General features: G+C 40.1%; 2 protein-coding genes across 7 annotated transcripts in view; one reads left to right on the plus strand and one right to left on the minus strand.

Moving 5' to 3' along the window:
* MIX23 (mitochondrial matrix import factor 23) overlaps positions 1–4,740 on the plus strand; it is a 23,648-nt gene extending 18,908 nt beyond the window's left edge. For all 5 annotated transcript variants that reach the window (XM_057545710.1, XM_057545712.1, XM_057545713.1 and 2 more), the window contains 2 exons: positions 2,039–2,098; positions 4,431–4,740. In XM_057545710.1, the coding sequence (XP_057401693.1) occupies positions 2,039–2,098; positions 4,431–4,481 (111 nt within the window). In that variant the 3' untranslated portion in view covers positions 4,482–4,740. The remainder of the gene's footprint in view (positions 1–2,038; positions 2,099–4,430) is intronic.
* On the minus strand, positions 3,648–25,428 carry CSTA (cystatin A). Of its 2 annotated transcripts, none has more exons than XM_057545715.1 (3): positions 25,153–25,428; positions 15,004–15,105; positions 3,648–4,051 (listed from the first exon to the last, which is right to left on the minus strand). In XM_057545715.1, the coding sequence occupies exons 1-3, from the start codon at positions 25,216–25,218 to the stop codon at positions 3,950–3,952; spliced, it is 270 nt and encodes an 89-aa protein (XP_057401698.1). In that variant the 5' UTR covers positions 25,219–25,428; the 3' UTR covers positions 3,648–3,949. The 2 variants fall into 2 exon arrangements, with proteins under 2 accessions (XP_057401698.1, XP_007175674.1); XM_007175612.2 differs by lacking the exon at positions 3,648–4,051 and adding an exon at positions 11,328–11,553.
* Between the last annotated feature and the right edge of the window lie 218 nt (positions 25,429–25,646).

The raw sequence follows: 25,646 nt of genomic DNA on the forward strand, positions 1-25,646 counted from the left end.
AAAATCTGAAACCAAGGTTGCTCTAATGTAAGCAGGTGGGCTTCCTCAGGCTTGTTACTACTCCACAGCACATCAGAAATGCAGTCCTTCCCCTTGTTCATGGTTTCAATCCTATATACTGCCCCATATTCTGACAGCAGTTTTTGTTTTTTTTTTTAATTTTTTAAAAATTTTTTAAAGAGAATGCCGGGTTTTTCTTTTTTTTTTTTTTTTTAAATTAATTAATTAATTTATTTTTGGCTGTGTTGGGTCTTCGTTTCTGTGCGAGGGCTTTCTCTAGTTGTGGCAAGCGGGGGCCACTCTTCATTGCGGTGCGCAGGCCTCTTACCGTCGCGGCCCCTCTTGTTGTGGAGCACAGGCTCCAGACGCGCAGGCTCAGCAATCGTGGCTCACGGGCCCAGTTGCTCTGCGGCATGTGGGATCTTCCCAGACCAGGGCTCGAACCCGTGTGCCGTGCATTGGCAGGCAGATTCTCAACCACTGCACCACCAGGGAAGCCCTGACAGCAGTTTTGAGTCTACGAAGGGAGTTTACAAGGAGCATTGGATCAGTACCACATCCAGTCTTTTTTTTTTTTTTTTTAATTTTATTTATTTATTTATGGCTGTGTTGGCTCTTCGTTTCTGTGCGAGGGCTTTCTCTAGTTGTGGCGAGCGGGGGCCACTCTTCATCGCGGTGCGCGGGCCTCTCACTATTGCGGCCTCTCTTGTTGCGGAGCACAGGCTGCAGACGCGCAGGCTCAGTAATTGTGGCTCATGGGCCTAGTTGCTCCGCGGCATGTGGGATCTTCCCAGACCAGGGCTCGAACCCGTGTCCCCTGCACTGGCAGGCAGATTCTCAACCACTGCGCCACCAGGGAAGCCCCCACATCCAGTCTTAATAGTGTTACATGCATATTTCTCAAACATCCTGCCTGAGCTGTACTCCTAATTTATGGTTAGGTTCTTTGGTCTGGGTACCTAACTCATGGTTGCCCAGAATCCCTCTGGCATTTTGTTCCCAAATCTCCTGGCCTGGGTCTTGACTTTGGCCCGAAGAAATCATCCTGCTGTTAACCTCTTGGCTGCCTCAACCTGTAGTTCATGCTTTTTTTCTCCTAATTTACCTGAATATTTTCAAGTTCTCCTCCTGGAATTGGTTAGCTTCTTTCCTTTCAAGTCTCTCTGACCAGAGGCGACTAGGAGTATGATGGGCCCTGCCATCTGGACCTGGCAATAGAATTGGCTTCTTTTTTGATGGAGTAATTAGGTTGGCAGTTAAAAAGAAAGTTAGAAAGACTAGCATTTTTAGCCTCACACCTCTGGCTGTATGGTTAAGGTATGGAAAACTCATCCCTTTCTCAATTACTTGAGCCTTATATATTCTTCTTCTCTGTTTTTCTTCCTGTTTCTTTTTTCTTTTATTCAAATCAGGTTGCCACCTCCTTGTCCTTTTTTTTGTTCGTCTGTGCTATCTTTGCAAATCTATATGGTAGGATCAATAACTAGAACTGGAGTTATTGAGTTCAAGGACATGTGAATTTACATTTTTGGTAAGTCTTACCAAATTGCTCTCCATAGAAGTTGTAACAATTTGTACTCCTACTAAAAATATATGTGAGTGTATCTTTCCCCATACCTTCACTAATACTAGGTTTTATCAGATATCAGATTTCTTCTATTGAAAAAATTTTTGTCATATTATGGCTTAATTTACATTTCTTTATACATGAATAAAATTGTACATTTTAAAAATAGGTTTATTGGCCATTTGTTTTTCTTCTGTGAACTACCTGGGCATTTGAGATTTTTTTTTTAAAAGCTCTCAAGGTGATTATAATATGCAGCAAAGCTTGAGAACTACGGCTTTATAAGATTTAGCAACTGATTAAATATGAGGAGAACGGCTATTTCAAAGAAGGTTTTGAAATCTGGCCTAAGTATGACCATTAATAAAGAATGCAGGAGCAGCAGCTGGTTTTGCTAGGAAAACATAGAGTTTGGTTTTAGTTCTTTAATTTAAATTTTCATAACTTCATTTTTGTTTTCCTTTCTTGCAGTTGAAATGGATGCAGTCAGAACTAAATGTTGAAGAAGTGGTAAATGACAGGAGCTGGAAGGTATAAAATAATGTTGGTTCTTGGAGAGAACTAGGAGGGGAAGCAGAACTAGCAAAGGGAAACCAAGGGAGGGGGGAAGCAAAGAGTGCCTTGGGCACTTAAGAATAATAAAGATCCTTCATTTACAAGCAATTGAAGGCTTTAACTTTTTGGGGGGTGGGGGGCGGGTTGTGGTTAGAATCCAAGTTAGAGCCATCTTGCAAAAAGTAGCTTTACAGTCATATGGTAGAATTGCATGATCGTCATGGGAACAGAATTGGAGACATTCTGTATGTTTCCTAATACTAATTATGGGCTATTTGATATTTAGAGTTATTAGTTGTTAACTTAGAACCTTCAACCAGGTTATTTGTTCAAGTTAGCTTTTCTGAGCTCAGTTACTTTCCATATATTTTCATATCATTATCTATCCTTCACAGTTGTTTGTTTTCTAACATATCTGATTGTGAAACTGTTTGTATGTAGTTTTACTGGTATTTGATAATAGGCTTTTTATGGCTCCTAGATTCACATGCTCCTTATTACCACCTACGTGGTTCTAATTAGGAATTAGATTGGGGGACCAGGATCCCAGGACTTTACATGTAGTTAAAAATTGCAAAATTCTACACTATTGATACTATGTATAAAATAGATAACTAATGAGAACATACTGTATAGCACAGGGAACTTTACTCAATTCTCTGTGGTGACCTAAATGGGAAGGAAATCCAAAAAAGAGGGGATATATGTGTATGTATAGCTGATTCACTTTGCTGTACAGTAGAAACTAACACAACTTTGTAAAGCAACTATAGTCCAATAAAACTTAAAAAAAAAATTACAAAATTCCTACTTTAGTTTTCTGAAAAAGTATGTCTGCATGTCCTTTCTAAAACTTCAAAGATTTCCAAAGGCCAAAATCTATTATATCTGAAAGAATGAACTGAAAATTCTGTTTTACCCTTTGAAATTAACCAATGGAATGGGGCTGGATCCAGAGGGAGGTTAACTAAACCAAAAACTGGAGTGTACCAACTTGCAGAGCCATGAATAAACTGCAAAATACAAATCAATTTTCTTTGCTTTATCACATTTCTTTATCCTATCCTCTTTGCCAAGATTTTTTATTTCTGCCCTTTCCACCTATGTGATAAGGTGTTTGCTCCTTGAAAGCACACACATTTCCCCCTTTATCAGACAAATGGAAGTATATTGTCTACACTTTGTTTTTTTCCCTTAATATATCTTGGAGATCTTTTCAAATCAGAACATAAAGAGCTTCCTTATTCTTTTTTATGCTTGCTTATATCCCATTGAATGGATGTACCAAAATTTTTATTTGACATAGTCCCACATGACACGTAATCATAGAATGTTCTTTTAACATTATGATATGTTATTTGTTTAGTTTTTAGGAAGCAAGATAAATAGAACAAAACATTATATAAATTTATACAGTTTAGCAAAAGACTGGACTCCCTTCAAGTAGATCTCCATGTGAGAAGGATCTGGCACTCATTTAGAAAAGCATGACAGATATCTAAATAAAATCTACATTATAAAAGGATTTTTTTTTTTAATTTAATTTTATTTATTTATTTTACTTTTGGCTGCTTTGGGTCTTCATTTCTGCACCCGGGCTTTCTCTAGTTGCAGCGAGCGGGGTCTACTCTTCGTTGCGGTGCGTGGGCTTCTCATTGTGGTGGCTTCTCTTGTTGTGGACACGGGCTCTAGGCACGCGGGCTTCAGTAGTTGTGGTTCGTGGGCTCAGTAGTTGTGGCACTCGGGCTCAGTAGTTGTGGCTCGTGGGCTCTAGAACACAGGCTCAGTAGCTGTGGCGCACGGGCTCAGTAGTTGTGGCGCACTGGCTTAGCTGCTCCGCGGCATGCGGGACCTTCCTGGACCGGGGCTTGAACCTGTGTCCCCTGCACTGGCAGGTGGATTCTTAACCACTGCGCCACCAGGGAAGCCCTATAAAAAGATTTTTAAAAAGCTTTATCTTAAAGTTAATTTAGATATTTTTGTCTAACTGTCCAAAATATGTCCAGAATATGGAACTAGCATATTTGTTAGTTTACCAAATAAGCTAGCTTGTGATGATTTTTTCCTTGAATAATTTAAATTTTATTAAAATATTAAAATTATCGTATAAATGAATATCAAGGCCTTCTGAGCTCTTAGCACCTAGTAAGTCAGTTTGAACCAGTGAGGAAACACCTCTGTTTCCTAAACCTGTTGACCTGGGACAAAAAAGGTTATATCCACCTGACCCATGCCAAATTTAATTGAATTCCAGGCCTGATTTATACAGGATGACTCAGTGACCTTTGTTTCTGTTCACATATCTTAGGTGTTTAATGAACGCTGCCGAATTCACTTCAAGCCTCCAAAGAATGAATAAAAAGATACTTTTTTTTAAAAAAGGACCGGGTCATCTCATAGGAGTTAAGCATGAGAGACATCAACATGGTGGGCTTCCCAGGAAGATTTCTGAGCCAACAGTCCAAGACCTTTTGTTGATTTCAGCCCCACTTACCCAAGACCTCAAGTATAAATAATTCTGATAATTATGGAGAAATCAACTGCTATTTTATACTGATTCTGTAAAAAAAAAAAAAAAAAAGATATTTTGTAACTATTAAAATAATTTTCTGACTCAGTGTACATAATTATTTGTTTTCCAAGTTGAGGCAGTACGTTTTGTAAGAGAATTTAAATACAATTTCAGTATCTGATTTGATTTATATTGTACCTTTTTGAATTTTACAAATTTATTGGCATGAGCGTAGACCTTTATGGTCATTGATAGTTTTATCTCTTTATTTATCTCTTTAGGTTTATTGCTCTTAAGTTAAAGGGCAGTAATATAGGCTGGATACTGTCCAAAGAAATTCTCTTAGTACCTTAACTTATCTTGTTTTCATATGCAAAAACTAATGTTGGGTGGAAATATTTTCCTGGATAATGTTTCCGTGGACCATGAAAAGGAAAGCAAAGTAAAACAAATTCAGAAAATGGAAAAGTAGAAGAGGGCTTGCATAATGGTGTTCTAGTACCGGATGATTGTATTCATTTTCTGTTGCTGCTTAACAAGTTTAGCAGCTTAAAATCACCCCTGTTTATTATTTTAGAGTTCTGTAAGTCAGAAGGCTGGGAAGCCTTGACTGAGTTCTCTGCCTGGGGTCTCACAGGCTGAAATCAAGTTGTGGCCCAGACTGGGCTCTTGTCTGGAGTCTCCAGAGGAAGAATCTGCTTCCAGGCTCATTCAGATGGCAGAATTCAGATCCTTTTGGTTGTAAGACTGAAGTCCCTGTTTCGTTGCTGCCTGTCATGGGCCACTCTAAGCTCCTCAAAGCAACTCATATTTCTTGACACCATGGCCCCCTCCCTTTTCAAGCTAGCAACAGTCCATTGAATCCTCATTCTTGGAATCTGACTTCCTTTTCTGCTATAAGACAGACTGCTTTTAAAGGGTTTGTGTGTTTATATTAGTTTTACCATAATAATCTTCCTTTTTATTACCTCAAGAGTCAACTGATTACAACTTTAATCATACCTGCAAATCCCTTTTGCTGGGTAATGTGACATCACAGATGTAATGTCTCATATTCACAGTCAGGGATTAGAGTGGGACATTTTGGAGAGTCATTCTAGGATTCTGCTTACCACGATTTAAACAGAAGCCTCCTGGCTCTGGCACAGTAAGATTGACCCAGTGGGGTTGTGGATAGGCTTGTGTTCAGTATGTTGACCCTTATCAGATTGTGCACTTGGAAGTGAGCAATAAATGTATAAAGTGCTCACCGTTCTTTCAAAAAAAGCTTTTGAGCATCTACTGTGGCTCAGATACTGTTGTAGTTGTTGGGGATATTGATAAATAAGACCTACTTTTGTTAAGATAATGTAGTCTTTTCAACAAGAAAAAAATTTCCTAGTGCCAGCAGTGAAAAAGATTTTCTGTAGGACTTACCTATTAATGAATGGTGCATGACAAAGTTGATGTTTAATAATTTTTGGATGGATGAGTGAATTGAAAGGATACACGTGAGGATAAAAATAAAACTCAACAAAGATGCTCAACAGGGAATTCAGAAACAGAATCCTTGGAAAGGATTCATAAGAGCCTTTCCAGAATTTCACGTGTGCTAAAGTACTATCTAGGCAATCCAATTTTAGCAGGATGCTTGAATCATTCCAATGTACCATATTATGAAAATGTGCAATTATGATAGTATGGAGTGACTTTTAGTATAAATGAATACTAGTATGTTTAGTTGTGATGAATGGCATTTTAAGCCTCCAACTTTTAAGAAAGGGATGGTGCATTGCTTTTGAAAGTTGATTTGCCTGCTGAAACAGTGTCTTGCATGTAATCGCTGCCTTAAAACAATCTGTTGATTTTGTTGCTTGAAGGATAGGTAGGATTTAGCCAAAAAGAGAAGAAACAGAAGGTGCAAAAGTTCAGAGATGAGTTTGGCCCTTCCTCAGCAGAACAAAAGATAACCATAGAGGAAACACTGATGATAATCCATTTGCAAATTCTTTTAACAAGTATTGTGTCGGCCAAAAAGTTTGTTTGGGTTTTCTGTAAGATGTTATGGGGAAACCCAAACGAAATTTTTGGCAAACCCCGTATCTGAGTACCTTCCAAATCCAAATTCTAGGCACTATTAGCCACTGCTAACACATCAGTGAACAAAACAAAAAAAATACCTGCTCTGAAAAAGCTTACATGTAGTGAGGGGAGACAAACAATAGAAAGTAATTATATAGCATGCTAAGAAGTGTTAAAGTTCCATTCCGCCCCCGCTCTCCCCCCGTCCCCCCGCTGCAGTCCCAAAAGCAAGGAATCAGGAATGGGGAGTAAAGAGTGGGTTTCAAATGACTGTTCAGTCAGTCTCTTTCAGGTTGTGCTCCAAAGATACCAGTTTGGGAAACAGCAATAATGTACCCAGTGCTACTGCAGTAGACTGTGCTTCTGTGCCACACCACTTATTTAAGACCGTCCAGGAATAACTTGGAAGCTGGGACATTAGTCAAACGTGTGGTCTCATTTCAAATCAAGAAAAAAATATTCCGCCTAGAGATGGATGATCTAATCAAATACATCAGAGATCACTTAGGGTACTCATGATTTCTGTCTATACTTAGCCTTTTAGGTAAGCCTTGATTGTTTCTTTTTAAAAAAATAGTTGAGCATGAACACTGAAGAGTAAAGAAAATAGTCAAAAAGTGATCACTTCTGGGACGTCCCTGGTGGCGCAGTGGTTAAGAATCCACCTGCCAATGCAGGGGGCACGGGTTCGAGCCCTGTGTCCCACAGGGACAGAAGATCCCACATGCCGTGGAGCAACTAAGCCCGTGTGCCACAACTACTGAAGCCCGTGCGCCTAGAGCCTATGCTCCACAACAAAGAGAAGCCACTGCAATGAGAAGCCTGTGCACCGCAACGAAGAGTAGCCCCTGCTCGCCGCAACTAGAGAAAGCCCGCGCGCGGCAACAAAGACCCAACGCAGCCAAAAATTAATTAATTAATTAATTAATTAATTTTAAAAAAAGAACACTCTCAAGAAGTGCAAAGACAACCACAAAATGGGAGAAAATATTTGCAAATCATATATCTGGTAAGTTACCTGTATCCAGAATATGCAAAAACTACAACTCAATAATAAAAAGACAAATAACCCAATTTAAAAATAGACAAAGGATCTGAATAGACATTTCTCCAAGGAAGATCTGCAAATGGATGATAAGCTCATGAAAAGATGCTTGACGTCATTAGTCATCAGGGAAATGCAGATAAACACCATGATAAGATACCACTTCACACTCACTAGGGTGGCTAGACTCAAAAAGTCAGGTAATAACAAGCGTTAATGAGGAAGTTGGAGAAATCCAAACCCTCATATACTGCTAGTGGGAATGTAAAATAAGGCAGCTACTTTGGAAAACAGTTTGTAAGTTCTTTGAACAATTAAACATAGAGTTACCTTATGAACCACCAATTTTACTCTTAGGTATATACCCAAGAGAAAAGAAAACATTTGTATACACAAAAACATATACACAAATGTGTATAGCAGCATTGTTCATAATAGTCAAAAGGTGAAAGCAACTCAAATATCCATCAACTGATGAATGAATAAACAAAATGTAGTATGTCCATAAAATGGAGTATTATTTGGCTATAAAATGGAATAAAATATTGGTACATGCAACAACATGGATGAACCTTGAAAATATTTGTTAAGCAAAAGAAGCCCATTACAAAAGATCATATATAATATGATTCCATATATATGAAATGTCTAGAATAGGCAAACCCATAGAGACAGAAAGTAAGTAAATTAGTGTTTGCTTAGGAGTGGGGGTGTGGAGAAGGATGGGGGCTGACACTTCATGGAGTTTCTTTTTGAGGTGATGAAAATGTTCTAAAATTCGTGGGACTTCCCTGGCGGGCCAGTGGTTAAGACTTTGCCTTCCAATGCAGGGGGTGCGGGTTCGATCCCTGTCAGGTAGCTAAGATGCCACATGCATTGTGGCCAAAAAAACAAAACACAAAACAGAAGCAATATTGTAACAAATTCAATAAAGACTTCTAAAAAATGGTCCACATCAAAAACAAAAATCTTTTTAAAAAGTTCAAAAATGTGCTGTAGTAATGGTTTCACACATTTCTGAATATACAAAAAACCACTGAATTGTATACCTTGGGTGAATTGTATGGTATATAAATTATATCTCAATAAAAGTGTTAAATAAGAAAGAGAAAAATGGCAATTAAATGGAACACAAAGTTTTGGACTGGATCTTTTTGCAATAAAGGACATTTTTGGGGGTGACTGGGGAAATTTGAATGTTGTCTGGAAGATTAGATGTTAACAAATGTTTTGATGTCGAAACCCGGCCTCTATGCACCAGCACCAAATTGAATCTCATAGACAGAGTTTTGGATGAAGTAGAACAGAATAGCTTTATTGCCTTGCCAGGCAAAGGGGCCCACAGTGGGCTAATGCCTTCAAAACTGTGTATCCCAACCCAGGGGGCTTGTGAGGAGTCTTATAGTCAAGGGGTGGGGTTGCTGATAAGGATCAGGGTGCCTGCAGGACCTGCATTCCTTCAATCTAGAGATCATCTGGCATCAGGTGGTATTGAACTGTGACCTTCTCTCTGGAAGGAAGAATGCTTCACCAAGTAGTTAACATCTTCAATCTGGTGTGGGTTTTAGTTCTGCAGAAGAGCTCAAAGACATTGTTATGTATATCCCTTGAGGAGGAACCAGGACCCTGCCCAAAGGCTGCACTACTGTTTCTTTTTAAATAATTAATTAATTAATTAATATTTTTGGCTGCCTTGGGTCTTCATTGTTGCACACAGGCTTTCTCTAGTTGCGGTGAGCTGGGGCTACTCTTCGTTGCAGTGCATGGGCTTCTCCTTGAAGTGGCTTCTCTTGTTGCCGAGCATGGGCTCTAGGCATGTGGGCTTCAGTAGTTGTGGCACTCGGGCTCAGTAGTTGTGGCTCATGGGCTCTAGAGTGCAGGCTCAGTAGTTGTGGTGCACGGGCTTAGTCGCTCTGGAGCATGTGGGATCTTCCCAGACCAAGGCACAAACCTGTGTCCCTTGCATTGGCAGGTGGATTCTTAACCAGTGCGCCACCAGGGAAGCGCTGCACTATTGATTCTTTTTTTTTTTAAACATCTTTATTGAAGTATAATTGCTTCACAGTGGTGTGTTAGTTTCTACTTTATAACAAAGTGAATCAGCTACACATATACACATGTTCCCATATCTCCTCCCTCCCGCATCTCCCTCCCTCCCACCCTCCCCATCCCACCCCCCCAGGCGGTCACAAAGCACCGAGCTGATCTCCCTGTGCTATGCAGCTGCTTCCCACTAGCTATCTATTTTACATTTGTTAGTGTATATATGTCTATGACAATCTCTCACCCTGTCACATCTCACCCCTCCCCCTCCCCATATCCTCAAGTCCATTCTTTAGTATGTCTGTGTCTTTATTCCCATCTTGCCACTAGGTTCTTCATGACATTTTTTTTCCCCTTAGATTCCATATATATGTGTTAGCATACTGTATTTGTTTTTCTCTCTCTGACTTACTTCACTCTGTATGGCAGACTCTAACTCCATCCACCTCATTACAAATACCTCCATTTCATTTCTTTTTATGGCTGAGTAATATTCCATTGTATATATGTGCCACATCTTCTTTATCCATTCATCCGATGACACTTAGTGTCATGGACACTTAGGTTGCTTCCACCTTCCACTTAGGTGGCTATCGTAAATAGAGCTGCAATGAACATTTTGGTACATGACTCTTTTTGAATTATGGTTTTCTCAGGGTATATGCCCAGTAGTGGGATTGCTGGGTTGTATGGTATTTCTATTTTTAGTTTTTTAAGGAACCTCCATACTGTTCTCCATAGTGGCTGTATCAATTTACATTCCCACCAACAGTGCAAGAGGGTTCCCTTTTCTCCACACCCTCTCCAGCATTTATTGTTTGTAGATTTTTTGATGATGGCCATTCTGACCGGTGTGTGCACTATTGATTCTTGACTCCTCCTCCCTGTCTTCACATCCCCCTCCCTTCCCAGGTTAGCAATAGTTTGAACCTGCCCTTTGGAACTCAGGGAAGGTCATGGAGGCTGAATGAAGCCTATTTCCTACAAACAAGAAACAGGGGACACAGAAAGGCTTTGGTGCCCAGGAGCCCCACAGGGTCTTGCTTGGTTCCAGTTTCAGTGTTAATTTCCTGATTTTAGTGGTTATATTTCAGTTTTTCAGGAGAATGTACTTATTTGTAGGAGGTGCAAAATGCAAAATTTGTTGGTGATGGAACATCACTGTAGATAACTTACTCTCAAATGTCCAGGAAAAAAGTTTTGGGGGAGCAACTTATCTGTAAGTTTGAGATTGTTTTAAAATATAAATATGCTTAATAAAATACTGGATTTAATTTTAAAATGTGAGGGTAGAGATGGAGTGTTGAATTCTCAACAGCCCCAGGGCACTGATAACCCAAGATCTGGCCTGCCAATGGTGGGAGTGGTGGTGGTTTTATCCTTTAGCTAGTTGCATTAGGCCTCAGTAATTTTTCTAAGATTTCCAACTGACATCAGTTTGTATGGAATTTCTACTCTTAAGTTATAACATTGATTTTGAGAAAGAAAAAGTAATTTTACTCTTATATAAAATAGATGAGAGCTAGTGGAAGAGATTAATTTATTTGAAAAGGAATACTTCTTTATTGATAGTTACATTTATTAGCAGGGGCCATTAATCAGGAATCAGTGGAAAGAATCGACTGCTTTCAGAACATGCCGCTAGAAGCCCATGAGCTCGTCGTCCTTGCTTTTGTCAGCCTGGTAGCCAAGAAGTGTCAAAGGCTGATTTTGGTGAGGAAGGCTTTCGAATACTTTTATGTGAGTATAACAATCATTACCTACTCGTATCTGGAAGTTAAAAAAAAGAAAAAAAGAAAAAGGAGATTCATTCACACGGATCCATGTCAAATGAAAGATCTACAGACCTATAAAGATTTCGCTGCAATAAGCTTTTTTGGAATAGCATTCCTAGACCACCATTCTTAGACCCTTAGTTTACATAAACCTTCCATCTTATTTTATGAGAGAAAGGGCAGGCTAAAGGCATGGCAAGAGACATAGGTTCTAGGTTTATTTTATTTTATAGTTTACTATATTCTGTGCACAAATGAAAATCCAGAGTTGCATTTCATTTTCAAAGATGCACAGATCAAGAAAACAAGTGACAGTCTTTTTGGTGTTTCCATTTTCCGACTCCGAAATTGGGATACTTTATTTGTCACATGGTTTGAGCACGGAGAAGAAAATCAGAATTGCCCTAGAGAATTTGGGGTGTGTGGTTCCCACATCTATATTAGAACCTGCTTTATAAATGCCCATAGGTAAAACTGAGCAGGGCCCAGGGGTGTAGAGTCTAGTTTCCCTTCTGAAGTAAAGGGATCTTGCTGGGAAATCATTGGTATGAAGATTGAAACAGTAATCTGGGCATGAATCTGGGACCTAGAAAACTATGGTAAGAATTTCCACTTTTGTTCTTGGTTCAGACAGTAAAACTTTTGTCTTTGAATAATATTTATTGTGCTCTGATGTCCCTTCCTAACCTAATTTTATTTTATTTAAAAAAATTATTATAGAAGGATGGCTTTATTTCCCTGTGCTGTACAATATATCCTTGTAGCATATTTATTTTATACTTAGTAGTTTGTACCTCTTAATCTCCTACCCCTATCTTGCCCCTCCCACATTCCCTCTCCCCACAGGTAACCACTAGTTCATTCTTTATATATAAATCTAAACTAATTTTAATAAATGTCATTTATCAAATGTTTACCATGAGTCAGACACTATGATGACCATCTTATATACTTGATTATATTTACATTTTGTTCCAGGCAAGAAGAAAGGTGGAACAAGGACCATTTTACAGATGCAGAGCAGATTAAGAGAGATTAAGTAATTTTTCATAAATCTCTCAGCTAATAAGTGACAAAGCCAAACTTCAACATCTGTGTTAGTTTCACTCTATGGGGTAACATTTCAAAAACATTTATTCTGTGCTTGGAACAGGGCACCGGCTTTTGCATACATAATTAGAGGCAGCACAGCTAATAGGTAAGTATCAGACTACTTGGGTTCAAATTCTGGCTCTGCTCTTATAGTATTGTGACCTTTGTTAGTTCACCTCCCCAGGGGGCAATTTTCTTATCAGCAACACACAGGAAATGATCATACTTATAGACATGTTGAGAGGATTAAATGAGATAATACATGCCCAGCTCTTAGGACAGTGCCTGGCACATTGTGAGTGCTTAGTAAACTTCTTTTCCTTTTTTAAAAAAAATTTATTTATTTATTTGGCTGTGCTGGGTCTTAGTTGCGGCACACTGGATCTTCGTGGCAGCATGCGGGATCTTTAGCTGTGGTATGCGGGATCTTTAGTTGTGGCATGTGAATTCTTAGTTCCCTGACCAGGGATCAAACCTGGGCCCCCTGAAATGGGAGCATGGAGTCTTATCCACTGGACCACCAGGGAAGTCCCCATAAGTGCTTAGTAAATTTCTAGTTCATTTATTCCACACAACACCCTGCAAAGTAGGTTATTATTATTCATGTTGTGAAGATAAAGGAATTAAGGCTCAGAGGAGATGAGGGGCTGTGGATCACATGGGTTTTAACCAGTCAAACACGCCAAATAAGTGTTCAAACCCAGGACTGTCTGACACCAAAGCCTACAATCCTTCCATTTTACCACCTGCCTCTTGACAGGTACTTGAGAAAAACAAGAGGAGGTCACATCACCAGCCAGATCTGAAATCCAGAGAGTGAGTGTCTCAGATCAAAGACGTCAACAGCTAGATGGCCAGGAAGTAAGGAGGAAACTGTGGTCAGTGACTTTAATCCCATAGGAGAAATTTGATAGCAGATGGAAGGGTGAGGTAGGGAGGGAAGGGGACTGTGGTCTTAAGGGAAGAAATTTCCAAGATAGTTTTCTAATGGGCCTTTTAAGAAATGTATGAGCTGGTTAGTATGTGAAATTTTTGTACTTGGATTAATCATAAATTATTAAAATAATGATCCCAATTTTGATGGAATGTTTCTTATCTTTGAACAAAACCACTTTTAACTAGAAACCATTCTTTTCTAGCTGTGAAGAAAGCAGGAAGGGAGGAAACAAGACCATTGCTTTCTGAGGACAAGGCAGGATCTCACCGCTGTGTAGCACCCCAGCACCTGGCATGTACCAGGACCTCAAATGTGGTAGGACTGGGCTGTTTTGTTTTTTTTTTAACTTTTGAATTTTATTTTGTTTATTTTTTTATACAGCAGTTCTTATTAATTATCTATTTTACACATATTAGTGTATATATGTCAATCCCAATCTCCCAATTTGGGCTGATCTTTTCACATGACCCAGTCTTGTAATTTTTTCATTCTGAGCTGCTTAACAACACATTTTATTTTTTTTGCTGAAAACATTAAAAAAATTTTTATATCTTAAGTGGTTAATTGTTTGTTAAAGAGAAATAAGCCAGACTGTGCCCTCGTCAAGTAGGTTAGTAAAGAAAGATTAAGTAAATACATTTGAATGTCTGTTGTAATTATTTACTAAATGAGAATTATCATCTTCTCAATACAAAAGGTTGAAAATAGCTTCCAAATATCCATGGTTGATTTGTTGGATTGGTTCCCTCTCAATAACTTCACAAAAGTTTTCTTCAATTAGAATTGGATCAGTGCATCACTTAATTTTCTGATATAACTATAAAATTAATTTTTAAAATACTTTTAATACTCTACTGCTTCAAACTGCACCTACAGTGCCACAAGTTGAAACTAGTTATTTGAGTTGCAAAAATAATATATTTAAATTATATTAATCAAAATGCTTATTTAAAGGGCAAAAGTTTTAAATTATTTTCCCAGCTAATGATTCAAATCATTCCTTAAACCCATTTAATTTAGACACATAGAATCACAAAGCTTTGAGATGGAATAAGCTTCAAGATAGCATCTGGTCCAGCCCCACATCTTTAGGATCCTAGGATCCCACATGAGGACGCCATGGCCACAAGCTAAGCATGCTCTGAATTCTGAAATCTTTTTCTACGCATTTTCTGGAAATTAAGTTAAGAATTAATATAAGAAAGCTTTCTAAATTCACAAGAAAAAGATGATATAAATATACCATCATCTGCCAAGTTTGAGAGTTTACCACTTGGGCAGTACCATGCTAGGTAGGCATCTTGATTTAGGACAAGGAGAAAGAACAAATTATAAGGTAGGGGCGACAGGGAACATCACATAAAGTGAAAGATACAACAATATCTTTTAGTGCTAAAGCGAATGTTGAACTCTAACCTTAATGTAGTAATTCGTTCCAGAAACCACTTGACTTTTATATTCCACAGCTTCAAATTCTTCATAAGTCTCATTTGTTTTTTCTTCAAGCTGTGGTTTAACCTTAAGAAAAGAGTATGAAATAAATATGTTAATATAAATGTTTCAGACATTACATGAAATTTCTAAAAATCTTATATGTTCTGGTATAATGTTGTAAGTAATAATCCTAGTTATTACTTTAAAATGTATATCTCAGAAATAACTAATTTTCTTGTCAACTGCATTATTATGAACTTTCATCAAATCTTTAACAGTGGTCATTTTTAAGTCTTTTGTCATTTACAGACAGTTCTCGGTGTACTCTGATGCTTTTGCAAATATGTTCCTATAAAAGGCTTTCATCTTCAAGAAATTCATGGAAAAGACTCTGACAAGTACAGGTTTCTGTTAACTGACTGTACTGCTGAACTGAATGAATAAGCATTTTCAGAACTCTAATGAAAAACTGATGAACTCATAAAAGTGCTAACAAAAGATCAAGATGAAAAAAAAATTAATTACATGGGACTGAGTGAACTGATGAGGATGAGTATAATTTTTGTGACTTTCTGTCTGAATTAAAAAAAAAAAAATCCCACAAGGACTCAGAGGCAAAGAATATACAAATCAATTTTCACTGCAAAGTAAAGGAGCTGTTACAGTGGAGGATTACTGGACTGAATGTCAATATTATGACACAGTATGAGTGTGTTTCATGTTTGGTAATTGCAATCATTGTTGCTTTTGTTGTGGTCATCCATGTACAATGCTTGGTGTCAGTCTATTTATCTCTTGTAAAAAAAAAAGTCATATTTTTATGGCAAGACAAGAGAAATTTAAACAACAACAACAACAAAATCTTCTCTGCCCTTTGGCCTCCCCTCTCCCCCCACTTGGCATTTTGTATCTGCATTATGCATCGGCCAAACCACTCCCATCAGCAGGAATACCTGCTCAACCATAAAGAGTAACATTCTCCTAGCATCGACAATTCCTTAAAAGATAACATCCCTCCTCTATCTTGTAAGGGATCACATGACCCACCACCATGCTGCTTAGATCTGGATTAAACTGTCAACTATACATCATTTGATGTACAGCCCTCAGTCTCAAAAAACTTATATACCTGTGCCTTGACTTCTAATGGGTGGAACAGTTCTCAGAGCTTTCTGAGATGTTGTTCTTCCTGGGTTATAATTGTCAAATTTGGCTCAAAAAAATTTCCCATTTCTTTCTTAAATCAACTGATTAATTTTTTGTTGACAAGAGGAAGCAAATTACCAAAGCTATATCGAACTCCATTTATGTGATTTACAAATATGTTAAATATGTATTTACAAATAGGTAAACATGTCTTTGATTAATAAAAATGGGAGACCGTAATTACTATTTCATTACAAAATTTTTTTTATTTTGAAATGATTTCAGACTCAAAGTTGCAAAAATAGTATAGCATATCTCAAGACCCTTAATTTAATCACACCCACCAAGTCCCTTTGCCATGCAAGGTAACATATTTAAGGGATTCAGGGATTAGGACGTGGACATCTTTGAAGGCCATTATTTTGTCTACCACAGAGGAATACAAGCTTAGATGCCAGTATTCCTGAACCAAGCATGAGAAGGCAGTAAGAGAGTCTAAAATTCAATATGTAAATTTTTACTGAATCTGCCAGTTTTCAGTATAGGTCGCCCATTCCTGCTCTCAGCTGGGCCTGATATGCTAAGTGTCCACTATGGTTTCTCTGACTCAGTTTCTGCTAAGAGTAAAGCCCCAATCTTCTGCCCAGGTGGAGGACCAGTAATAGCTTGTCTTCCAGGGTGGAGGATAGTGAGAGGGAAGGATCTGGGCACAGTCTAACTGCTTCTCATGGCAATCTTCCATCAGTTCTCCTGGTTTTAGCCCCGTGCCTCATTCTTGTCTTCCTGAGTTTCTGGCATTGCTAGTGGTTGAGTCATTTTGGAGCTCTGCACCATGAATCTGCTTGCTTCTGGCTCCGACATTCCCCTGTGTGGCTTATGCTCTGTCCAGACGACTCAGTCATTTTACATTGTTCATGTTTTCCATCTTCCAAAGTTTTGTCGAAAAAATACCCCCAAAAACACACACACACACACGAAGTTTTGTCGATATCTCTGAGGTGTTTGCCTATCTCACGTTGTCTTTATGTTTGTGGGTTTATGCCTTTTTTCCCCCCACTAACCGTTTCTATCATTTAGAGGGGAAGGAAACAAATGTGTGTGTTGGATATACCTTGTTTATTGGGAAGTTGCCTCCCTGCCCATAACATTTTCTTTTTTTAAAAATAAATTTATTTATTTATTTATTTTTGGCTGCGTTGAGTCTTCGTTGTTGTGCACGGGCTTTTTTTAGTTGCAGAGAGCCGGGGCTAATCTTTGTTGCGGTGTGCGGACTTCTCATTGTGGTGGCTTCTCTTGCTGTGAAGCATGGGCTCTGGGCGTGTGGGCTTCAATAGTTGTGGCACTCAGGCTCAGTAGTTGTGGCTTGCGGGCTCCAGAGCACAGGCTCAGTAGTTGTGGCGCATGGGCTTAGTTGCTCCACGGCATGTGGGATCTTCCCGGCCCAGGGCTCGAACCCGTGTCCCCTGCATTGGCAGGCGGATTCTTAACCACTGTGCCACCAGGGAAGCCCCAGCCCATAACATTTTATGTGCATGTACAGCTTTAGTCAGGCCTCCAGTGCATCTAGGGTTCTCCTAGGGCCACACAGTCCTTCCCATCAGTGGGCAAGCATTTTGAATCCTTTTCTATTTGTGCCTCAGTTTGGGTACCAGATTGCTTTCAAAGATCTAGACATTTGCAAACTCTTTGAGTTCTCAGACCATTTTTGAAGGGCAAACACTTCTCGGACCACTACCCATTTCTCCTGTAACATTCAGAATAGCTGGGAGGAATGTGATTGCTTTCTTGAGATGGAAAGTGAGGTTGATAAGTGGAGAAAGGAAGGAAACAAATAGTGAAGAAAAAAAAGAAGGAAAGAAATGGGAAGAGGTAGGGCGCAGGAGAGAGAAGAGAAAACTGGACAAGCATGCAGAGAGAATGAGTAAGGGAAGAGTTCAGTGTCTTATTGCTCCCCCCCTACCTAATCCTTTTGAGCCAACACTGGGTACCAGTCAAGTTAGGAGCTGAGCTGGGAAGGGTTAATCTCTACACTAAACCCCAAATTATCTATTTAAGCCTCATTTTGCAGATGAGGAACCTAAGGCTGTGAGGAGAACATAACTGCTAAAGGCTGAAAAATTACTGATTATAGTTATTTGGTGTTTTAAATGCCGTGAATAGTGAGTATCTGATTTATCTTTTTTTTTTAAACTATGTATCAGACATTTTAATTTCTATCTGTCATAGAAACACATCCAAATCTGTAAACTTTCCATTGTATCTATGCAGTCCACAAGTCCAGAATTTTCCATCAGAGAGTTGATTTCAAATGTCCTGGTTTGTTTCTGTAAGTGCTCTGGCACCTGTCAGACTGTGTGCCTTGATTGCAGGTTCACTGTACTTATAACCCGTAGCCCTGCTCCCCCTTTCCAGTAAAACAGATTTGTATTGCTCTATTGTTGGATGCTATGAACCTGGGATGATGAGATTTCAGGTGAGGAGGAGGAAAAGGGGCAGAGTTGGAAGGAGCTGGTCAGTGAAACCTTATTCAGAAGGCAGGTTGTTGTTGAAAGACCCCCCAGGATGGGTGCTAGGAGGGTGAAGGGCACCTGGGAATGGTGGTCCGGAGTCTGGTGGTAAACAGACAGACCTTGAGCTCAACACAGCTGGCATTCACCTTCCACCGCCTGCCATGCATGGTGGTGGTTGAGGTGCTGAAGGGAACAGTGTAGGTTTGTTACTTGGGTCCCAACCAGGGGAAGGATGCTTCCAGGGAGGAGCGCCTGGTAAAATGCAGTTACCCCAGAGCTGTTCAAACATTTCTTGTTGCTGCAGAGCATGAATCTTGGTAAGCTGCTAGTTCTCCAGGATCTGAGGATTTAAGCCACACTGAACCCAAGACCCAGGCTTTTCCCCTACATGTAATCATTCTGCAGAAACACTTGGACTATGCATAATTTAGGAAAAAATGCATAAAAAGATAATGGTGGCAGCATGGATAGGTCATATTTGGGAAGCTTTAGAGAGTAACAAAGGAGAGTTTGGGTAGCAACATGAGAGTACAGTAGGGTTGGTGAGAGGTGATTTGTGGACATTTGTCACCTATGTTTTGAGGGCAGGGGACGTATGGGGCAAGGCACCCAGTATACAAGAAATGATGGCACCTGGCTTAAGGAGGACAAAGTCTTAGATTGGAGAGAGGCATGAGATCAGCAGGGGATAAGTAATTCAGGGCATTCTCGAACAAGATGGCTGCAATCTTTTAAGAGAAAGAACTGAGACGCCATCTGGTTGGGCCATGGGGACGGGACGGATTGAGAAACTGAGGAGAGAGAAGGTCCAGATCCACCTCTGTGGGATTTCTAGAAAAGGATCAACAGGATATGACTGAAAGGATGTCCTGGCAGCCCTAGGGTCCTGCTGTGGTTGTTCACTGGCATGAATCTGTAGATTTGTAATGAGTGAGTTTTCTGTGTTTCTACATCTTCCTTGAGCAAAGTTCTCTGAATCTGGAGTAGAAGCCGAGGAGGAGGTTGTGGCAGTGGGAGCGACCTCTAATTGAGGACTGGAATGCCAGACCTCACGAAGTCATGGAAATCAGGGGTAGAGGAGAGTATGAAACCACCCATCATGGGTTCCAGCTGGACGAGTGATAGAGTGGGCCTAGGCATGCTCTGATGAGGATGGGAGGTGAGTGTCTGAAGGATTCTGGTGTGGATGAATGGCAGGTTCTCTGGACGTGGGGACAATGGAAGAGGTGACTGATGAGGGGGCTGTGGTCAGAGAGGAGAACACAGATTTGTGGGTAAGATCCATGACATGCTAAGCTCCTGGATGTGTCCATAATGGTATGCAGATGGGGTGTTTGTGTGGTGTCCTGGCAGACAAAAATCACGATCTGTGTGTATGCCAGGAATGGTATTCAGCAGTCACGTTTGACTTAGGGGTGTGTGTGTGTGTATGTTTTGTGTGTATGCATCTGTGCATGTGTAATAATAGCCCTTATTTCTAAAAATAATTATTGAAATAACATTTCCTTCCTGCACATAAACATACTCAGAATTCTCATCCAATGGTTTTTTACATATGGCATAAGACAATGGATCAGCCATAATGATCCAGAGGCTTTTGCCGGTAGGCCATTCATTTGCTCCTTAATTATGGCTTTTTATGGATGGGGCCACGTTTGGCTCTTTATTTCCTTGTGTGTATCCCTTTTCTCCAATCTATTTTATAAATTTCTCTGAGGGTAGGGACATTTTTTATGTCTCTTCTCTCCCTATAGCAATTCACACAGTACTGTGTACATAATCAGTATTTTCTTTCTTTCTTTTTTTTCTTTTTTCTTTTTATTTTGGCCACACTGCGTGGCTTGTAGAATCTCAGTAGTTCCCCGACTAGGGACTGAGCCTGGGTCCTCAGCAGTGAGAGCACAGAGTTCTAACCATTGGACATCCAGGGAATTCCCAAATCAATGTTTTCTGAATGAAGAAACCAGGCTTGTTTTCCTTCGTGACAACTTGTCTCCCCAAATAGGAAAGAGGAAGAAGAGGGGCATAGAGAATCTTGGAACAGGGGGTTTATTCCACGTGTACTCTGGACCCAAGTACTACTAACAGCCTTTAGTACCTGATACCGCCATTACCTTCCAGTCTCTGTTATCTTCAGAATGGAGAAACTCCTTTCTTCTGCCTTCAAGAATGTTCAAGTCTTCTCAACCCCAAGCCTTTTGTTTGATTTTCTTCCCTTTCTGACCTGATCCAACCTCTCTCTTTCATTCTGATGTCAAATTCCTTGAACCTGCAGTCATCATTTTCCTGACGCTTTCCCCTCTCTATGTGATGACCTTCCCCTCCTCTTTCCCTCTCTAATTGGTTCTTCCTTCAGCTGGCATTCCACTAAGAATCTCTCTGATAAAAACAGGGAAAGCGGATAAGCTTCAGCTCCTCCAAGTATACCTGCATGTTAATAGGCGAATTTTAAAACTAGAAGCACATTAAAACATCAAAGGAATACAACTCCAAGGTAGATGACAGGTAAGTGGAGGTCTTCTCTGGTACTCCCTCAAATCACACTAGGCATGTGATTCCCTACACCTTCCCATTTCCCTGGCCCTGCCTGGGAACCTAAATAATTCTATAATCTTGGAGAAGATGTCGATTAAATTTCCTCACCTAAAGCTCATAGTAATATCTGCCTCTTGGGGTTGTTTGTGGGGGAATAAATGACACAATTGATGTGAAAGTGCTTCCTAAACTATAAAATGTTTTCTAAGCTGACTATCCCTCAATCTTCCAACCCTTAGTTGGGAATTGTCCCCTGAGGCTGTCTCCTGTGAGAGAGGGAAGGCAAGTGATAATTGGGAGTTTAATACTGGAGGAACAGAGCTGCCAAAGAGTAATTATTCACCTGAAAGTAAGAATGTTTGACCAGCAATCTCTAAAGTTTTTCCTGGTCCAAAACCTAGGATTATGAAAAAGTACTTAATTGGAGATTGTTTTATATTATGTTCCAGATTTTCTTGACTTCCCTAAAGGGATTGTAAACTTCTTGAGGTCAGGGGCCATGTCTTACAGTCCTTATGGATCTTCTATAACATTTAACACAATGCTGGATACCTAAGAGATATTCAAGAAATAATTCATTGATATTCATTTCTCATATTGCTTTAAATCTGAGGCTGGCTGCTTGCACAGAGAAGGCAAGTTTGCCACATCGTCTCCCCCCAGTGTATTCCCCTGACTCCACATGCTTTTCGATGTTGCTGCCACTGTGTGGTGGAAAAGGCAGGCGGTCAAAATCTGGAGATAGGCTAGCTTCTTGTCTAGGTGGTTATTAACCTCTTTGAATCTCAGTTTCATCATCTGAAAAATGGACATGATGCCTTCCCTTCTTGCCCCAGGTGTAGTGAAAATCAAATGAGAGGTCAAATGGAGGACAAGGATATCAAAACCGCAAAGCACCTTTCAGGGGTGAGGTAGCTACTCAGTAACTATCTCTTATTCTGTCTCTCTGACAGGGTTGAAGCCCAAGCTGAGCAGCAAGAAACACACCTTCAACTTAATGTATACATTGAAGGTGTGGCTCACAGATGGGTGTTATTAACAATGCAAGGCCTTCTTATAAGTTGTTACTTAAATGAAAATTATTCTGGCGAACCAAGGTAGGCTTTATAAAAATCATTACAATTTTCTGCATCTTCTACCTTCTATATTTCAAATTTCTGTTATTCCCAGCCCCCTTACAGCTCTGGTCCCTGGAGAGTCTCAGAGGGATTTTCCCCGGTCAGGGATGAAATTCAGGCAAAAATCTGAAGTAAACAATTGTAATGCCTCACCTATGCACGTTGCTTTCTCATTTCCAAGTCACGGACTGCGGGATCTTAGTTCCCAACCAGGGATTAAACCCATGCCCCCCGGGCTTCCCTGGTGGCGCAGTGGTTGAGAGTCTGCCTGCCAATGCAGGGGACATGGGTTCGAGCCCTGGGCGGGGAAGATCCCACATGCCGCGGAGCGGCTGGGCCCGTGAGCCACAATTACTGAGCCTGCGCGTCTGGAGCCTGTGCTCCGCAACAAGAGAGGCCGCGATAGTGAGAGGCCCGCACACCGCGATGAAGAGTGGCCCCTGCTTGCCACAACTAGAGAAAGCCCTCGCACAGAAACGAAGACCCAACACAGCCATAAAAAAAAAAAAAAAAAAAAATCTGATTGTCTAAAAAAAATAAAAAATAAAAAAAATAAACCCATGCCTCCTGCACTGGGAGCTCGGAGTCCTAACCACTGGACCACCAGGGAATTCCCTCCAAGTCATTTTTATGCAGGTGCTCTCATGAGTCCTTACGGATCTGAGGTCGAAGGGCAAGAAGTGTTATTTTCATTTCACAGATGAAATTGAGATTCTTTGCCCACCCTCTGATTTTAGAAAGCCCATCTCCCATAGGCCTCTCAGAATACCCTGTATCTCTAGTACTGCAGGCAAGTGAGGTCATGGACAGCCTGGGCATCACCAGAGCTGGTTAGAAATGCAGAACCTCAGGTCCACCCCAGACCTACTGAGTCAAAATCTGGTCTTTTAACAAGACCTCCAGATGACCTGTGTGCACATTCAAGTTTGAAAACACTGACAATACAGGGATTTGAATGAAGGCATTAATAACTTAATATTACCTTCTTCAAGAAAGAAAAAGTGACAAGGTATTTACTTTTTTTTTTTACTCTTTTTTTTTTTAAAGCCTTATTCTTTTAAAATTTATTTATTTATTTATTTATGGCTGTGTTGGGTCTTCGTTTTTGTGCGAGGGCTTTCTCCAGTTGTGGCAAGTGGGGGCCACTCTTCATCGCAGTGCGCGGGCCTCTCACTATCGCGGCCTCTCTTGCCACGGAGCACAGGCTCCAGACGCACAGGCTCAGTAATTGTGGCTCACGGGCCCAGCTGCTCTGCGGCATGTGGGATCTTCCCAGACCAGGGCTCGAACCCATGTCCCCTGCATTGGCAGGCAGACTCCCAACCACTGCGCCACCAGGGAAGCCCTTTTTTACTCTTAACATGGGTGAATCATCTAATTAATTATTAGCTATTTCCTTTGAAAACTTGCATCTGGATTACCATATCCTTTGGAATGTGCACTTTCCAAGACACCTTGTATCTTGGTGTCTAATTGAAACTTTTGATCTAATATTCTTTCACGTATATTTATACACATTATTGTAAAGTAACTACTTTTTTAGAAGAACTCTTGAAAGGGAAATACTTAGCCCCACAGAATGAGTGGTAGAATTTCAGGCATCTGCTCTCTTAGAGAGCTTCTCAGTGCCCTAACATAGAGAATCCCATCTCTTCCACTTACACAAGAAGCTAATCTTTGCCAAACAGTGTCATAGAATGAAGTTTCAGTGAGAAAAAGCAAGAAGGAATGATACAAGAAAAGAGGATGACAATTTACAAACCTAAAATAGAAATTTATATATTTTTTCTTTTCATAAAATATGCAATACAATAAATTTTCATTATATAGGTAATGGCTAACCAGACAACACTTAGAAAAATGTATTAACCTGCTGAACACATTGAATTCTATTTTCACCATAATGAATTTTGGAATCACCATAGACTATACCACTTCTCTACTAGTTTAATCATCTTCCAAATACTAAAACATTGTCCATTGAGTCAAATTTGTAGGAAGTTTGTAAGTGGATCATCTTTATGATATTGCTCTTCGTTCAATCTATTAAAAATTTTTTTTCCTGTAGTGCATTTGAAGTCTAGTTCATCAATTGTTTTTTTTTTTAAACCATAAGCAGTTTCTTTTTTTTCTTAATTAATTAATTAATTTATTTATGGCTGCATTGGGTCTTCATTGCTGTGCACAGGCTTTCTCTAGTTGCGTTGAGCGGGGGCTACTCTTCATTGTGGTGTGCAGGCTTCTTATTGTGGTGGCTTCTCTTGTTGCAGACCACAGGCTCTAGGCATGCGGGCTTCAGTAGTTGTGGCACGCAGGCTCAGTAGTTGTGCCGCACGGGCTTAGTTGCTCTGAGGCATGTGGGATCTTCCCAGACCAGGGCTCGAACCTGTGTCCCCTTCATTGGCAGGCGGATTCCTAACCACTGTGCCACCAGGGAAGTCCCTAGTTCATCAATTGTTAACAACCTTAGACTTTAATTACATGTTGGCTCCACTTGGTGAGAATAGAAAAGTTTCATCAGAAACTGAATTAGTAATCCTAAAATCATACATTGTAAGAGCTTTAGAGATGATCCAATAAAAATTCTTCTTTTACAAATGGGGAAACTGAGGCTCAGAGAAGAGATATGACTTGCTCAAGATCACTCTCACAGTTAGAATTATCAGAGGTTTCATCTGAAAAACTTTTCAGTTGTAAGGAAAACTGAACAAAACCACACATTTCCCCACATTCTGGTTTTGATGTTCACCCACACATTTAACACAGGGCCAACCTAAACCAAGATTTGGGATCAAACCTTTTCATGGGCTGCATCCACTCACCGTGTTAGCAATCTCCTGGATTTTTGGAGTGGCAGGTGTGGTTTCAGTTAAGCCTCCAGCTAACATTTTGGCTAATTGCGTCTTTTCTCGGCAGGATGCTGGCGCTGAAATGGTCAGGTAAGGATGGAGGCTCTGGGTTTTAGAGAAGGTGTTGTTCACAAGCTCCACCTGTAGAATGTTTTCTTTTCCTCAAATAACAAAAGGCAAAGGGAAAATACGTCTTGAAGGGATAAAGGGAGTATGTCTTGAAGTAAGTCTTCTTGCTTCCTCAGCAGAATATGCTAACAGGAACTGGCAAGAAGGAGGGGCTGTGAAGGAACAAATGGGTGTGTACAAGGCATCGTGCTGGAACATGAGTCAAACTTCCCTGCGTTCTTGTTGAGCTTGATTCCATCCTGTTGCATCTGAAGTATGAAATCCGAAACCACAACCAGAGAGTTTCCCAATGTTTAACTTCTAACAAAAACTTTATTTTTTAAAGGAATATTTTTTAA

Source organism: Balaenoptera acutorostrata, chromosome 4 (genome assembly GCF_949987535.1).
Source record: "Balaenoptera acutorostrata chromosome 4, mBalAcu1.1, whole genome shotgun sequence".
NCBI lineage: Eukaryota > Metazoa > Chordata > Mammalia > Artiodactyla > Balaenopteridae > Balaenoptera > Balaenoptera acutorostrata.